The following is an 18,260-nucleotide window of genomic DNA, read 5'->3' as shown; positions in this document are numbered from 1 at the left end:
ATATATATATCAGTTCCCTGCATATCACAATTTGATTAAAAAAAGAGAATTTATCTCATCATTATATTTGAACAATAGCTCTATATAATGTAATTAAATAAAAATATAAAAAAAGCATTGACCACAATGAAGTTTTAAATAAAACTTTGAAGTTTTAAATAAAACTTCATTATACGGTCTATAAACAATGCGGTATTATAAAAAACAATTTTATATTACCTCTGTGTCTCAATCAATGCGCAGCGTAGCTCTGAAAAGGGGACACAATTTAATAGGAAGAAGTATATTTATTATATTTCAGGTACGTTGAAGATTTGTCCTGAAAAGGACAGTTTGCACGCGCGCCTTGGCGCTCGTCCAGGTCCAGATGATGTTCCTTGCCCTTAAAAGGGCAGTTTTAAGCCTTTGTCCTGATAAGGACAGTTTCGCACGCTTGCACGTACGTTTATTGCGAACCAAGAAGACACACCAGCGTTCGTGATGCATTTGCGGGTCCCAAAAGGGACCCTGGATAATAATGGGGAGGATTATGCGGGAGAATCTGATATAAATAGGATGCGGGATATATAAGATAGGAGGGGAAAGAAAAATAAAGGTGATTCTCTCGTGGAATATCTTGCAAATGTTGAAGACGGCCAGAGGCCGTGTTAGGATTCGGGAATCGATTCAAGGAAACTTTTTTCTCTTCTTTTTTTTTCAAGGAAAGGGATGAAATATAGGGGGAATGGGATAATTGAAAATTTCTTCTACTCCATCCAGATGATCTTCTTCGCCTCTCACGTGAACGGCAAGATGTTGATTCCGTCCCTTCTCTCGAACACGTACCGACTTCAAGAATTCTTCGGTGTCTTCCTCTCAAAGCGGCAGCACCTATTTACTGCTGAAACTCGTCAAGCGAGTCCGCAACTCATCTCCTTCTGTTTCTGGTCTCATCTCCGTCATCGGAGATCTTCCTCCGATTGCCTCCCTGCATCTTGTCTCCTTCGCTCCTACCTCTCTCTCCTTCTTTCTTTGTTTCAACAATAATATGAATATGCGCGTCTCTCTCGGGTGAGGAGCGACTCGCATAGACATCACGAAATACACGAACTCCGTCCCCGCTGTAAGTGGTTGTATATAATTGCGCTGCGCTGAAATATACTCTGGAAGTCACGGGGGACGGAAAGTTCCGGTAAAGCTCGCCCAGCTCTTCTCCTCTTGCGCAAAAGACTCCGAGCTTGGGTTTCCCCGCGACTTGATCGAGGAACCGAAACCCTTGCTCTCTCCGTTCTCCTGGTCTGCCAACTTCACCGGAATCGATTTACCGGGCACATTATTGCACGCGAAATCTTTCAACTCCTCGGTCCTTCCCTTGCGCCTCTGCTCTCCGTCAAACTCTCTTTCTTTCTTTCTCTCTCTCGTGTTATCTCTTCTCCTCGACGCTCTCTCCTTTCACACATTCACGCACGCTCTCGTTCTCTCTCATTGGTTCCATCTGCACACAATTTTTTTGGCGCCTTTTGTATTAAAAAGACATTTTCTGGTCCGTTTCTTTTTCTTCTTGGAATTCCTGAGACCCAAGCTCCAATCACTCAGACTCAAGATACCGCTCTGCTAACGAACGGAGAGCTTTTTTTCATATATATTTGCTGCTCCGCTCTTCGCTCCGTATCTTGATGACCACTCGCACCCGAGAAACTTGCGTTTCCTTAATCCTCTTCCTCTCACGCTTCTTCTTTCCCGTACCGCTGCGCGTCTCTTCTTTTTATTCTTCATTGAACCTCTTTCCGTTTCGCTTCACAGCTCTTCGAGAAACTCATCGGCGTTATAAATGTGCAAAGCAAAGTACGATACAAATAGTTACGCCTTAACGCCCTTAGGCATGACTCTTATTCTCTCTCTCTTTTTCTTCTTCTTTCTCTCGACAATAATGCCGAGCGTATTTAAGCGAATAGCTTCTGGGAAGCCTCCAAACTTCATCTCGTTCATTACATTGTCCTCCCCGAGCGTCGTGGACTTCGTCCTTGGATCGCCCTCGGTCATCCGCGTCTTGATCTCTCGACCCTCTCTCGATCGAGTCTCTTTTTTGCGGAGACGAAGAAAAAGTGCTGCGACGATCCTTCGCGCCGAGTTTAGCCATCCGCCCCTCGATCTTCCACTACGCCTCTTCTCTCTTCTCTCTCTCTCGCCGGCTACTCTACTTCGGAATCTTCTCGTCGGACGCGCAAACACGAGACGATTGTTTCGCGGCGAAAACAACGGGATGCGCGTCGAAAGGTGGCCGTCGCTGGTCATCCCCACGTGGTCCCTCCTTTCTTCCTCGTCTCTCGCGCGATCATCACCGCGACGTCAACGTACTCGCATCCTCGCCTCCTCGTCCTTCTTCTCGGATCGTCCTATGTCCTATCTCAAGTAACAGATAAAAGATCACCCGGCTTTCTTTCTCGGCCGAGTTGCTCATCCTGCAGATAATTGCCTGAGATACTCCTCTCGAGGATAAATTTTCCGTTCTTCGTCGAAGGCGACGATTTTTGCAGCTCTCGGTATCGTCTCTCTCCTCCAAGAAGTGATCTTCTTGCAAAAATTGTCGGGGATGCGAAGCTGACATCGGATCGTCATCGGATGGAACGGACGATCGACAGATCTCGTTTCTGCGCGTAACGACGAGCCTCTTCCTCTCACCACCTTCCGTCCGTCGTATTCCTTCTTCCTCGTCCTCTTCTATTTTTTTTGCGGAATTTATCGGCCCGCTTATCGACGCTCGGATCCGACGAATCTCGCTCAAATGGGTCGCCAATGTGAACCGCACATCAAGCTCTCGGAAGTCTTCCCCTTCTTCTCGCGTAGCAAAATAATTCTCTTCTTTCTCTCTGCTCGTTTTCGAGGGCGTCCGCCCTCTCCCGCCCTACGCGTTTTTTCATTTGCTTATTTACAATTATTTAAATGTATCTCGTCGTCTATATTACTATCTTCATCATTGTCGACCGACGCGATCTCCCTCCTCCTTGTAAACAATTAAATTCTTAATCGCGACATATATATATAATATATAATGCCTATTAACGCTCCAGTCAGAATCTTAAGTATTAGCTTTTTGTTTTTCTGTTACTACATAATAGATTACGGTCGTTATCATCTATGCCTTATTTACTCTAGAAACCTCGACGGTCAATTGCATCTCGTCGTGCCCGTGACAGTGGCTGTCAGAGGGGCACGGAGGGAGGAAAAATCGTCGACATTGTTATCATCCTCAACGTTGTTATCATCATCATCACAGAGATCGCGACTCGATATTCTTACAACTATTATTAACGTCCCCTATTAGATTCGCAGTTCTTTAACTATCTCTCTCTCATTCATTCCCTTTCTCTCTCTCTCTCTCTCTCTCTCACGCATTCTCGACAACACGGAACCAGTACTGTTGCCTATTCCTCACAATCTACTTATTGTATTCATGAAAAAGGAAATGTCGCCTCGCGATACTTTTGTCAATTGCGATAGGTAGTATTATAACAATCTTAATCGTTAACAACGCTGTTCTGCGAAATCGCATGCCTGGATTGTCGTTGACATCAACTTCAACCCTTAAAATTTTTGCGAATACAAAATGAACGCAATCGCACGCACACGAGTCGTTTGTCCCGAGAGAGCGATTGATTCTCTTAGAAGTAAAAACACGTGTCATGTCTCAATTTGTTCCCGCGTCTTATTTATATTTATATACAGTTTATCGAGTTTTTATCGCACTCGTGTGTTCAAGAGAAACGACTCGCGTTGATACTACACAGTACACGCATTATCTTTTCCTCTCTCTCTCTCTCTCTCTTTCGTTCTCGCGATAACGTATCTACATCACTGTCCCATTAAAGCAGACCAGAGTTTCGAGAAACAATGCTCGGTACAAAGTGCAAATTTACGGACGAACGCAGAAGAAAAATCGGGTGCAAAAAAACGGGGGAAAAAATACGCGCGTAGAAAAATCTGATCTCTTCGCCTCGTCGCAAAATTCCGCGAAACGTCGCCATGGTGTTGTCGGTTTAATTTTGAGAAATCGCGTTCGTATCTCTAATGCTCCTCATTTAGCGCTGTATACACGTTCTGAGAATCTTGGCGTTTGTCAAGATCAAGAAACGTACGAATACAGTGCTAAACGGTCAAAAGAAACGCTGTACGTTTTCTGTTTTACGTTTTTTTTTTGTAATGTACATTTTTAAAATATATTTATCGTACTTTTTTTACAGATTTATGTACGATAAATATGAACGTTTAATCAACGTTGCTTTATGGATGTTATATAAATATAAAATCTGTAAATAAATATAAATATATATCTCCATCCATAAATGTAAATAAATATAAATTTTGTATAAAATTTTGTTTTCTCGCAATATGAATCATTTTTCGTCGACGGCAATAGCCTTTTAGGATAATATCAATAAACGATCGGTCAACCTTCAGCAAGTAATAAATGACAAATGACAAAGAAAAAATCTTTAGTCGATTGTAACATCTCCTTAAAAAAATTAAGGGCTTGCCGTAGATTGTGACAGTCAGTTCGAATCTTTAAAGCTCTTTTAAAGTTATACGATTTGAAATTTACATATTCGCATCTGTATTGTTTAATTCTGAATGATTCGATCAATGTTCTTCGTTTACCGATTACAATAATTTCTCTGATCAACGAAAAACATTAATGAACGATTCTTTCTTTTTGATAATTCGAGACAATGCTTCCCTACCGACGATTCGCGATTAATTTGTCGCTGCGAAATCTTCCTCTCTCGACGATCGGATTCCACACACGCAGAAAATATCTCTCCCCCCTCTCCCTGCGCCAAGAAATTATAAGGGAAACGTCTTACGCGATTATTTACCAAATAGGGAAAGTTGCTTTCACACGCGCGCTACCGTTTTGCTCGCGCGCTACTTGCGACGACGATCGAACCGACGTTCCGCATCACGGACCTGCTCGCGTGCGAAAACAATTCTGATCCAGAGCGACACGTTTTTTTTCCGGCGATCCGCCAAACGGTTCCACGTGCCACTTTCCCAATCGCCGCGCCGATCACCGTCTGCGTTTACGTATCAGTCACGAGTTTCCATAAAGCTGGAGTTCTCTGCTCCTCGTCTCATCAAGAGATAAACAAAGGCCGATACGAGCCGAACGCACATGGTGATGCGCGAAGAATTATATTTGACAATACACGCACGTGTTGCGCCTCGTTTCTAAACAATGAGTATCAATAATCGATTAAAAGATCGACGGATCGGCAGAGAAAACGTGCCCTTGGAAGAGGAAGCTCTTTTGCACACATACCCATACGTAACACACATACTCACGCACACACATTCTCGTCCTCCGTACGCATGTATATATATTTCTATATATATATATTTTTGTATTCCTTTTCACTCTCATTCTTTTCGCACTCGCTTATTTTGGCACGCACGCATTCTACCGCACTCACACACTCACACTTTCATTATCCGGAAATATACTAAACTATATATATGTGTATGTATATATATATATCAAGGTACATGGTCTCGATTCGCTCAAATAGTCAATGCGTTCTCTCGCCGCGCTGGGCGAACGATTCTTCTCGCTTCCGACGGCGCGTTCGCCACGGTGCGAGCGACGGGGAGCATCGTCCACGTTTTTGAGGAGACCGCTAAGATCTCCCTCTCTCGCGAGGAATAAAATGAAATCCTCCCCCCGACGGTGCCCCTCGCACCGTCGCGTCGCGCGGCCGCGTTTTTACCGCGTTTCACACACGGCGGCGGGAGGAAGGATAAAAAAAGAATATACATGTATATATATATATATTGTCACGTCGACGGGGGTCAATTCCCCCGTCGATCTCCCCGGGGGGTTCGCGGAGGACGCGCGCGAAACGCTCTGGCAAGCCGCGAACAACCTCCTCCCTCCCGCCACGAACGTGTCGACGAACGCGTGTCTCCGCTTAAAAAAACGAACTCTATCTAGCCCCTCGAGATGTCTTTTTTAATTAATCGAACGACTTCAAAATTCACCGGCTTTGACGCACCGGGCGCGCGTAAACGGTCGGCGCTTACGCGGACCCTGAGGAATCGGTGTCCGCGAGGTGAAAAGCTCTTTCGCGGTACGATTGAGATCGAAGTTCGTGCCTCGAATTATGCTTTCCTTTTCTCCGTAACAACGAAGCTTAAAAACTAATTTAAAACAAAAAAAGAAGGAAAGGAGACTTTAACGTCGGGCAAGACGAGTGAGCGATGCGAAAAAGAGGCACGGGGCGCGTAAATTTACAAACGGCAAGAATTTTCGGAGAGAATAAAAAGATCGGAGGAATGTACAATGCTGTCGTCATTACCGAGGAGTGAATTGATAATAATCGATCGAGTAAAAATCGCGGAGAAAAAGGAAAATCGAGAATTTTGCGCCATTATTCGCCCCTCTTTTTTTTCTTTGAAGAAGCTGCGGATCGTTCGTAACGTTGGACCATGAGTACTTCGGTATGTATAAACCATGCTCTCTTTCGCTCTCTTTCTTTTCCCCTCTCTTTTTTCTCCTCTTCTCCTTCGTTTCTCGCTTTGTCAAACCTCTCAACTTAAACCTAAATTTAAGGCTTATTTAATTAATCGACACAGTGTTTTCGTGTGGCTGCGTGTTTGTGTCCCCTGTGCTCGGTATGATAAGACGTGAGCGTGTACGCGAGTCTTGTACAATGACGGAAGGGTCGGTTTCCGAGATCCCTCGCAAATCGCCCCATTCGGGATTCTCCCTCCTCGGCAAACGGGGAAGCGGAGAACCCCCGAGGGCGCGCGATCGCGAGACACCGCCGTAACTCCGATTCGGAACACGTTGGTTTCGTTCACGATGAGCTTCAATATCTCCGCTTTTGCTCGAGTAGCCCGCGTCTCTCCGACGACGGAGATTCGCCAAGTTTTTCAAAGTTACCTTCCGATTCTCGATTTCTGCGCGCAGAGACCTTTCGATGATAAAACGTGAATGGACTCGGTATCGTTGCGACGAACGATCTGTTCGTTCTACTTTTGTAAAAAAAATTCTTTCAAAACAAGTTAAAGTCCTGATTAAAAAGAAAAAAAGGTAGTTTCACGTTACGCGATACTAACTGTCCTCGTGTCTGCAAAAGTCATCCTTAAGAAGCGTACATTAAACGTAGATAAAAGATATATCTAAAAAAAAAAATGATTTACTCATCCCTGCGAGAATGTTATCATTTGCTAAAAAGCTGTATATGAGCGTTCGACTCTAATCCATTCGCGTAGGGTCATCGAGAGCTAGCCCGTTCATCCCAAACACCTCGGTGTTTGCTCGAAGAGGAAAACGGGGTTTCCTCAGAAGGTTCCCCCGAGAAGGAGCCATAAATTTAAAGTTAAAACGATCAACTCCGCAATCGATGGATTCCTCGTGAAAGTTCCAAAGCGATTCCCTTTGTCAGAACTGCATACTTTTGTAGGAAGTATTTGTACGAAAAGTTTTGGAGGGTCCGTAAGAAGAGCACCGTGAAATTTTCCAGCAGCGTTTCCTCCTCCTACTATCACCTACTACCGCTTTGCTCCACCGTGATCGAGAAAGCATAAACGAAATGTTACTTAATTCTTTAATGGCACCCCAATTAGAGTACGAGCGAGAGATAAGATGCGGCTATAATCCAAGCCCAACCGAATTGGTAATTCTTTCAAAGTGTGAAAGCAGCGAAGATATATAGCGAAAGAATATATGCACACACACATGCATAGCTATTTCTATTTATATCACGTGTACGCTTGAACGGCGATAGTGCTGCGATTTGGATTTATCCGCGAAATAAAATGAAAAGTTCTCTCAGATGATAAAATTCTCAGGTCCGTTATTGGTCCCTGAAAGTAATGCAAGAGCCAAGTTCCCGGGGCAGTCCCCCACAGCGCCTGATGTGGCCACCATGAGGATTTTAGTGGGTATGCTACGCACGTAATATCTTTCGCGATGCACATGCATAGAATCCCACATTACCCTTGGCACTGTAGCCAGCAGTGTCGAGAGTGTCTTTTTGAAGACTTCTCCCATGTAAAAAAAAAAGTCTGTTATTGGTGATAATAATTTCGCGTCTTCGCCGAAAGGAATAATTTATCGAGAAAACGTGACTAGGCAGATATGTGCTCAAATAAAATGTACCGAATCGTTTGAGACGGAATCCGATCATTGTAAAATAAGATTTCTCAGTTTGTCGTCGTTATATATATTGCCACGAAAAATATTGCGAGCTTGTCGGGAATTAATAATGAAGCGATTAAGCACGGATCTCTTTGCGCCTCGGGTCTCGCTCGAAAGGTCCGTGACGGCAACTACAGAAATGTTGCCGAATCACGATGGAACGTCCGGACCACATGATCGACCACCTCGTCGATTCCCGTTCGAAACTCGTTCGCGACAAGCGTAGCGCGAACGCGACCGCGAAACTCGTGTGAAGACGCGACTCTATACCCGCTCACCCTCGCGATATCGTCTCGCCTGCCGCCCTTAATTAAGCCCGAGCCTATTTGCGATTTTGTACGTTACAATATCACAATTGAATGTTGACCGATAAATGGGTCGTCCCGCGTCTGCCGGTCAGCCTCCTCGTCACGAGAGAAAATCTAAGCCGGAACTTTCTTCAGGGATATCACACGCACGATGACCCGCGTCGATCGTTTTTTTCCCCCCCAGACTTTTTTCCTTGCTTTTCTCACGGAAACAAAACTGGTCCAACGTGGCTCCGGCAATGACGCGTGTACATAGACCAAGCGTTCTACTCGCGGAGCGAAGCCGGATGTTGGCAGTTTAAGACAGAGCGAGATAGTTGATTCGCCCCTAGTACTTTCTCATTTTCTAATGACGACTCTTGACAGTCGATCCAAGCTAGAGTGAGAAAGCACCAGGGGCAAATCAACCATCTTCGTCTTGAACTGCCAACTTCCGGCTTCACTCCCTCCATCGCAAAAGCATAGGAATACTTGGTCTATGTATACACGTCATTTGGCTCCGGAGTGACCACGTCGAGACGCTTGAACATCTAAAACGCGCTTACTGAGGATGGCCAATCGCTCGTTCGGAAATGAAGCGCTGAGACTGCAGAGCGGATCGAGTCTAGTTTCGGAAAATTTTGAAATCAAGTATCCAGAGAGCTTGCTTAGGTATTCGATATCGGGCGCTTTTCCTAAATTTTGATTTATCCAAATGGTCCACGAATCCGGAAAAAGTCTTCCGCGTTCCGACACACAGTCAGTCGCGCTCAACTCTCTCCATTACGACGCCACTTGAAAATTCGTTTCGCAATCTCGGCAAGCTCGTTCCTCGGAACGAGCCTCGTGGCGACCTGGTCTGTCCTCAGCGCTTCAAATCGATCCGCGTCCTTCCGGGACGACCCAGCCGCGCGTCGTTTACAATTACAGACTACGAGCTATCATTATCAGCTATATCTGTATGTGTGCATGTGTGTATAGTCACGACACGACGGGTCGTGTTTTAAAGCCGTAAGATGGAAACGCTCGGGTCATTATCTCCCTCCCTCCCCCCCCTTCTGATGTCTTTCTGCCTTTCCTCTCGCGCTCGTCATTCGGTCCTCGAATATCACTGAGCGCGTTTACCGGTTTATATCGAACCGTCAAAAATTAATCACGTTTATTAATATTAAAGCGTGAAGAATACGGATATCGTATCACCGTTTCTCTCTCGTGGAAGAGAGGGAGAGCGAGAGAAAGAGAGAAGATGCGAAAACGCGTTTCTTCCCCCCCTCTCTCACTCTCTCTTTCCCCTTTGCTTATCTATCGCGATGTTTCTCTCTCTTATCCAACTAATAACGCCATTACTTATCGTACCTAAACTCTACTTTGCGGTTTTTTCTCTATCGGTTTTTTTTTTAAATCTTATATAATGTATATATAATATATGCGCGCGTACGCGTGTGGGTATACATAATATATGTATGTATATAGATATATGTATTTTATATCGATTAATCAGTTATCAATTAAAAGTTAATAGTATCTATTGAGTCATCATCACAGCTAATTTCCCGACTCTTCTTTTCGTTAAACAATTGATTCTGTCATTCGTGGCCTCTCTCCTCCACCTCTCCTCCTCTCCGTCGTTCGTCTTACGCGTATAATCCTTCCTTTTTCGCCGGTAGTACGTTCGCGCCGTAAAAAGATCCGCGAGGGAAATATCGAGCCTGGCGCTGGCGCCCATCACCGTCCTCCGAAAATTCCGATTACACGTGGCCCGCCCTCAACACGAACGGTTCGAGTCTTCTAGCCACGCGCTCCTGGAATCTCGGGGAACAGGACGAGAACGCGTCCCTGTTTGTACTCCCGATTTACGGGAAGACTTTTTCCCTTAACAATCGAAGCTACAATTTTCGTTCACGCAGCTGATAATTTACACATTGGTTGTTCCGGGATCGCGTGGCTGATCGGCGCGCGCGTCTTCGCGACAACGGATACGCACGTTTTCACTTGCCCCCCACATATCGCGCATTTCTGTCTCCCTTTCTCTCACCGGACGGCAGTGTTGAATTCGTTTCCTTCTCGCTCCAAGGATCTACCGCGAGCTCTGCGACCGTGACGATTTATCCGGCCCTGAACCCGCACACCGAGATAGAAAGTCTTCGCCTTTAATCGCGCGTCGACTCGGCTGCTCGGTGACCAATTCGAAGGCTCTTGAACAAGATCGCGATGCCTCAAGACGTCTCTCTAGCCGGCTCTACAATTCGCCGCGAGAACCGCGTGCGGGAAGCGACAATGAAAAATCACCTACGAAAAGCAACAATTAACATATAAAAAAGATAAATTAAATATCTTCAAAAAAAAAATAATAATAATAATAACGGCACGAATTTATCGATATACGGCGTTTAAAATAATGCGGTACAGACGGTTCTATGTCACAAGGAGCTGATTTGTTTGTCGCAAATCGAATCGGGAGCTGTGCGAATAAGTGGATACGTAGCTGATCCAAGAATTTACGTATTGAATTAACAAGCTGCCGGCTTGACAGCTTCGATAAAATACGGTCCGTCAAATTGTTTAATTCAGAATTGTGTAGTATGTACACATGTTTCATTATTTGAAGTGTTTTGGGCTCCTGTTCAATTCAGAGTGAGATTGCGTATTACTATTCTTATATACTTATACACAAGTATTATCATTTGAAGTAGAATTCGGACTCTCGTGTGATGTCACTCCGAAACCGCCTCCCTCAAAGGTCCGCGTTTGAGCAGGAATGTCTCAACCTGTATTTGACGGTTTTCAAGAGGCGGTTTCGGGATACACGCGCAAGTTCGTCAACAACACGTGGAGAGATACTGGAGCAATATCTTGGGGGGCCCCCCCAAGATATTAGTCGGTATCGTCCCGCGTGTTGTTGCCCAACCCGCGGAAGAATAAGAAACGAGAATCGTTAAGTAAAAAAGGAAACAGGCGATGTGATTGCAAAATGATTGCAAACTCACCGATACTCTGCGATTTAAAGCGTTTCAGCTCCTTGTACCGTCGCGTAAAATTAAATTCCGTCGCGATCGTCTCGTTCTCCCTTCATCGATTCTCGTGGTGTTCAAGACACGGATTTCGCCGTCGCCGTTCGCGACGACGACGGCGAATTAAATTTCGAACGCGAAAGTGCATGTATCGATCGTATTAAAAAAACAAACAAACAAAACGAAAAAAAAGAAAAAAAACAAATCTCTGGGCCTGTGATGATTCGTAATTCGTGCGCATTCGTGAAAACGAGTTGCCAAACTCTCTCCTTCGCGCGTGCTTATCCCGAGATTATCGATCTCCTCTCTCTCTCTCTCTCTCTCTCTCTCTTGGAGCCCGGTCGCGCACGACGCGCCGAGGATGAAAAAAAAAAGGAAAGGGAACGTGTGTCCGTTCTCGCGCACGTTCGAGAGTTTACATCCGACAAGCACTCGCGTTTGCCTCTGTCCGCGTGTATAAGAAACGGTATTTTCCTTCGATAATTTTCGACGTCGTAGATCAAACGTACGTGTGCGTGTGTGTTAGCTGCTATAATAGATACCGTTCGCGTATTTCATCTTACAAAACTATAGATACGGAGCGAGGAATCGAAGAAAAAAAAATCGAAATCACGCGTTTTGATATCGGTCTCTCGTGTCTCAATTTTGTCATTTTACTTTCCTACTCTCATTCGCGCGTTCCACAATCACACCCATTTCGCAAACTCGGTTCTTACCTAAAGACTAATCGCCTACCGAAGAAAGCAATTGACGTAAGAGGAGAAAAGTGGACATAGACAGTTGCAAAAGGATCATTTGCAAGTTATCAAGAAACTTATAAAAGAAAAAAAAATTAAACATTAATTAAAACACTACGTCAAAGAATTTTGTTCAGTCTGTGGCTTGAAATAATTTTGCTTAGAAGAAAATAAAATAAACAAAGAAATATTTAACACACAAGAATTTTAAAGCTTTGAAAATCTAAATCTAAATCCGACGAAACCACACTTGTCGATTTGATTGTGCAATGTCAAATCGATCGTATTCTCCACGCTATCGTATCGTTAAGGCCTTAGCTTATTACCACTATTGTTATTTATTTACCCTTAAATATTATTGTTATCGTTACTATATTATATATTAAGTCCATTTACTGTGTCCGGTATATAGTTTAGAAGTGGTGCGAGTTTGATATGACAATTGCGCCCGTAAAGCATTGTAAACCAACGAAAAAAAGTTCCGACCGCCCCCTCCTTTCTGTCCGGCACAAAGAAAAGAAACTCCAGAAACTCGCACGAAGGACAACTCCTCTTCAAGGACGGGTCGAGTTAACGTCCGTTATCGTTAACTGTTGTTCCTGCTTTTAATCTATCTTACGAATCTCGGTCCTCCCCCCATCAGGGACGCGACCGCCCTTTAAATGTCGCTATCAATGTCCCTATCTTCTCTGTTACGGCCACGATTGCGCCCTAAGAAGGGACAGACAATCGCCAATCCGACGTTAATTAATCAGGACAATCGCGACGCTAATACTCTCTTCCCTCTTAAAAATCTTCGTCCTCGATATCCGCGTCTAAATAAAGCATTAGAATACATTAGTACGTGAATTTTTCAAATGTAACAACAGTCATTGTGACGATCAATAAGCATAGATTTGAAATTGTTTATAAATCGAGATTATAAATAAGAGAGAGAGACGCGTTTGCGACAATTCCGTTTGCAACGGACGAACCAGCCAAATCTTCTCTCCCTGTCTCCATATCTCTCTGTCTCTATTTTTTTGCCCCCCTATCGTAAAAATAAATCTTAAATTTACATGCAATTTCATTAATGATTTTGTTGATGAAACATCGCCGAAAATCGAGAGCGCGAGAAGCGTGATCGAAATGTGAATTCTCCCGCAACGTCATGATAACCGTCATAACGTATCCGCGAAGCGTATCCATTCGATCACCTCCCCTCTCCATTCAGATTTCTCCCGATCCCCCTCCTACCTCTTTGTTATGTCAATCACGTTTAATTAACCCACTCGCGTAACACGCACTGAAAAACTAAAAAAAAAAAAAAATTACACCTTATACACTTATCTCACGTAAAGAGTAACGGATAGCAGTGAGTAGCGGAATAGCAAGAAAATAAAAATATCTCCAACACAAAATGAAAAAGAAAAAGAAAAGTAAACGGAAATTAAAAAAAAAATCTGCATGAAATAAATCTCCTATACGAAGCCGTGTCCCTTTACGATCCGTAATACCAAAAAAATGATAGAGTCCGCGAGAGAAACTGTTAATAAAGAAGTATACAGATAACGATCATTAGTCGGGCGGCTATTAAGCAAAATTGTTTGTCCAGCATATCTGTAGCAACGGATCGGGAGATTGCGTACGCCGTTTGTGTCAAATTAGAGCACGAGGGGATAATAAAAATGCGCGTTAGAAACACCGGCTGTCTCGAGAACGGCGTGAAGCGCGTGTGCTTCCAAAAATCGCTTTGGAAAGAGCGGTCGCGAAAAATCGTCGGACGTTGTTTCTTTTTGTTTTTCAACGCGTCGATATTGAAGTCCATCGTTTGACAAAATCGCGAAGCGCATCTTCGCTTCGTTCTCGCGCTTGTCGTCTCGTCAGACTGAGGATGTTACTCTCTCTCTTTGTGTTTTCAGATGTTATACAGATAATATATATATATGTATGTACGTGGGGCTCTCCTTTGTGTTCCTTTTGTAAGTTTAGCGGTATACGATAATCTAAAATACAGTATTACTTACATTTTGTCACAATGGCGCGTGATGGGAGTTCCAGAACGCATATATATACATATATAATGTATCTCTCGCGTGCACACACATTGATCGCGGCATCGGGACGCACCGATGCACCGTGTCGTCACCCCCCTCCCCCCCCCCTCGCGATGCATAGTCTTATATAAGGTTTCAAGTTTGTATGCTGGATGTATCTTAGCGTAAAGAACGGATTACGGGATATCCACTCGCGCGATAAAATCGAAAACCCGTGTGTATATGGACCGCACACGGTGTCACCATCATCGTCATCATTATAATCTTCACATTCATCCTCATCATCGTCGCTATCATCGTCCCTCTTATTCTCGCAGTCCTCACGACCGATGATTCTTACCGACAATGATTCCCTACCGTACCTGATTCTCTAGGAGCCACTGACGGCCGCCACCTCTCACCTCGCGCGTTGCTGGTGTATACGTTGGTCTTTGGGTATCAAGCCTGAACGTTCAGCACTATGCGCAGCTGCCTCGTAAATTCGCTCGCGCTGTCCAACTGGCGGCAGCCATTCACCAATCTGCTCGTCCAACGACTCGGCGGTTTAGGCACGCTCGCAGGCGACGGCGTTTCCGAGAACTTGGCGCCCGCGTAGAAGTTGTTGGTCGGGCTGCTGCTCGGACTATGCTGCTCGCAATGCTGCTGCTGCTGTTGTGGTAGTGGTGATGATTGCTGCTGCTGTTGCTGTTGCTCTTGTTGTTGTTGTTGTGGTGGTTGCTGCTGCTGTAGCTGTTGTGGCGAGCTTCTCGCGCTCTTGGCCGACGGGCTGTATGGGCTGGCGCTTTGCCGGCCGTCTTTAGCGTTTCTGACCGCGTGGCGACCGTTCTTGTATAAGAACGGCGATGATTTACTGTTGGAACGATTATGGTGGTGATTGTGCTGATACCCGACCTTCGGCGAGGCCTGCCGGTCCACCTTGGCGTTGTCTAACTTGGGCGCGGAGTTCGTCATGGCTCGGATGTTTGTCTATCTATCTCTCCTCTGTTTCGGTTCACTACACCTCCACGTCACTCAGCCAACTCGTCGGCCTGCAATACAAAGCAGTCCCTCAAATTCGTATATTCCTAATATTTACTTCTCTTTTTCCATGTTGATACCTCCACCGTATCTCTATAATTGATTTGCATCTACATTGTTATTTTTTTCTCGCTATAAAAGAGGAAACGCTACTCTCTTTGTTTCAAAACGAGGACGACTATTGACATTCTGGTACACTTAAAGTTGGTAAAACTATAAAAATTGTATATCTCTCTTCTCTTCCTGCTATAAAATCATTTATTTAATCGATCTTTTCTTAGCAAAAATCCCGAGAAAGTTGATCGTTTATTGCAACTTTCCAATTCCTTGTGCATCATAATTACAAAAAACACATTTTACATAAAAAATCGATCAAGCGTCACATTCAATGCCGTGAATATAATATATTTACAATATTTTATATATATTTTTTTAAATAAAAACTGAAAATTGATCGGTCAATTCATCAATAGTGAAAAATGTTAAAACTATATATAGAAAGCAGATCTTGTCGAAATTTATTATAAATTAAAAACATAAGCTCATTAACATAACTGGTGCAGTTATATTATACCGCTCGCCTCTTGCGTCGAGCTAAATAAAATTTTTCGTTATGTCGCAACATGGTCTGCAAAATGTAGCGTAAAAGAACTATTGAACTTGCAATACGTATGTTTACATAACAAACTTCCTTTATAGCCTGTGCATTTTCTTTAATTTTATCGAGAAAAAAATTCCGGATGCTTTATTAAATGTAAGATATAATTTATGCTAATATTTTGTCCTTATATTGCGTCATAATAATTTGTAATATCCGTCGCGTAACGATAGAACTTTAGCATGATTAAAGGCATGCATTTGCGACATCTAAAAACAGATTCTGGTTACAACACAAATCTTCATAGATCAACGAGTAGATGCTCAATAAAAGTCAACTGCATACTTTCTATCATACTTTCACCGTCAAATACCTTTTCCCGGAGGACAAAATTACGACAAATAATAATTAAAAAAAAAATCACTGTTCTGATCATTGAGAACCGAAGGAAATCAAGTAACATTGTGTACATCCTTTCTGAGAAGACTGAAAAATAGAAACGAAATATTTGTCAAGGGAAAGAGGGATCTATAAGAATTTGTGACGTCTTGTTCCTTTGAGAGAGGCTTCAGTGTAATTCTTTTCTTCTCCTATTTTATAAAGCATTTTTTTTTTACGTTTACTTACAACCGAAAAAAGTTCAAGGCCCTATACACAATGAAAATCACAGGCAACAGGAACAGAATTTCCGACGCACCGAATTCCTATTCTCCATTGCCGGTACCTGACCAGTCAGTCACACACAGTGATTTGATTTCGAAGCCTTGAACACAATACAAAGGTACAGGCAATAAAAACAGGGAATAAGCGGGACAATGGAAATAACTCCATTTCAACTTGTAATAAAACTATTTGTTTCAATGTGCATAGGGCTGAAAGATTTATGTTTAACAAACGACAAGAAATAACCCAAAAGATATGCATCAATTAACTTTCTCGAAATTTCAAAACCTCAACGTTCGAGCAGCTGTCCAAAGTTAAACGTAAAAAAGAAATATTTATTAAACATAACAGAATATTTATAACTTCTCGCAAATAATATCCTTGTTCCTCGTCTTTGTTTTTCACAATCGATTCGCGACTCCAATCCTCGAAGGCTCTTTGTCTTTCCGAACGCCGCGCGTCCCGACGCGGGACGAGCGTTCTTCCGCACGGGAAATAAACGGGCGATAAACGCGGCGCGTTCTCGGACCGATATCGATGCGGAAAGCTGAAAAAAATAAGGAGCATAAGGAGCAAAAAAGGGGTCCTACCGGTGAACGTTGGCTGGTTTGCCTCTCGGGGGGACGGCGTCCCGCGTCCCTGCTCAGCAATTTTTCCAACTGCGCAATAATCACGGTATCCAGGGCAGAGCGGTGGTGGGGACGACGACGGTGACGACGCGGTGGGATAAGTGCGGCGGGGCGCCCCCGGGTGCTGTTAGCGCGATGCTACCTCGCCTCGTGTTCCTCTTCTCTCACGGTCCTCCCAGTACGCGTACCTCGCAAATTCGACCACATCCGATGACCGTTAGCCACCTTTAGCTCAATATATTTCCTCTCCTACCCTCTCGCGTGGCCCGCTCTCACGCCGCCGATTACGGAAAAGCGGCGCACATACGTTCCCCGCCCGCTCCCCGGCGCGACAATAACGCTCCACTCTCTGTCCAAGATGGCGGACCACGGAGCCGTTGCGTTTGTTTGCCTTCTTCCGCGGCCGTAGCTTCCGCCACGACCGGCTACGACGCTACCGAAACGATTCGGATCGGATGGCTCCTGGCCAAATTCACCTCGCGGTTGCGTTTTTGCGTTTCCCGCACGCCTCCTCGTCGAAAAAACTCCAAGGGGGCCAATCCTCTCGGGGCCCGGGGGGGGGGGGGAAAGGTCCGTCTGACGTGTTACGCGCGCACGCACCGTATTATGCTCCGCGCTTCGGCCGTCGGCGTGCCCTCGTTACTTTTCTCCCTTCCTCGTAGGCGTCCTCGTCCTCCGTTGCGCCTCCAAAAATCCAGTCTGGTCGAATCGCAAACAACGATCTCACTCCGCAGTTAAAAAGTTCTGGCCGACCAGGCTCGTGTTGTCCCCCACATCTCTACGACACTCCTCGAACACTGATTGGGGCATTCCGCCTGCGCTTTTATAGGTCCGACGCCGTCCCCTTCTTCACGCGGAACTTGTGGAAACTTGCCGCAGTTGTCGCTGACCGCTACCCCCTCCATCGTGCCAACCGCGCGCGCGTCGTTTCTCCCCCCGTTCCCGACGCGAGTCCACGACCGCATAACTTCGTGAAATTTCGTGCGCTTTCGCGTTCCGATACGTTTCCTAAACCGTGATTGGTTGGATCCGAAGGTAAGAACCAATCATCGAGTGAGTATTCCTATTTATATATTTTCAGTGTTTTCAGTCGTAAAGTCGTGAGT

At 44.6% G+C, this 18,260-nt stretch overlaps 1 protein-coding gene across 1 annotated transcript; it reads right to left on the bottom strand.

Moving 5' to 3' along the window:
- Positions 1 to 486: 486 nt before the first annotated feature.
- Positions 487 to 18,143, bottom strand: LOC139813417 (uncharacterized). The gene is made up of 2 exons (XM_071778922.1): positions 17,116 to 18,143; positions 487 to 15,275 (listed from the first exon to the last, which is right to left on the bottom strand). The coding sequence occupies exon 2, from the start codon at positions 15,196 to 15,198 to the stop codon at positions 14,686 to 14,688; it is 513 nt and encodes a 170-aa protein (XP_071635023.1). The 5' UTR covers positions 15,199 to 15,275; positions 17,116 to 18,143; the 3' UTR covers positions 487 to 14,685.
- Between the last annotated feature and the right edge of the window lie 117 nt (positions 18,144 to 18,260).

The sequence above is a fragment of the Temnothorax longispinosus genome, chromosome 5, assembly GCF_030848805.1.
Source record: "Temnothorax longispinosus isolate EJ_2023e chromosome 5, Tlon_JGU_v1, whole genome shotgun sequence".
NCBI classification, from domain to species: Eukaryota; Metazoa; Arthropoda; class Insecta; order Hymenoptera; family Formicidae; genus Temnothorax; species Temnothorax longispinosus.
This window is presented reverse-complemented; position numbering and strand designations above follow the sequence as displayed.

Bases quoted from the DNA above. Each gene is read 5' to 3' on its own strand.
- LOC139813417 (XM_071778922.1), bottom strand. From the start codon at position 15,198: ATGACGAACTCCGCGCCCAAGTTAGACAACGCCAAGGTGGACCGGCAG.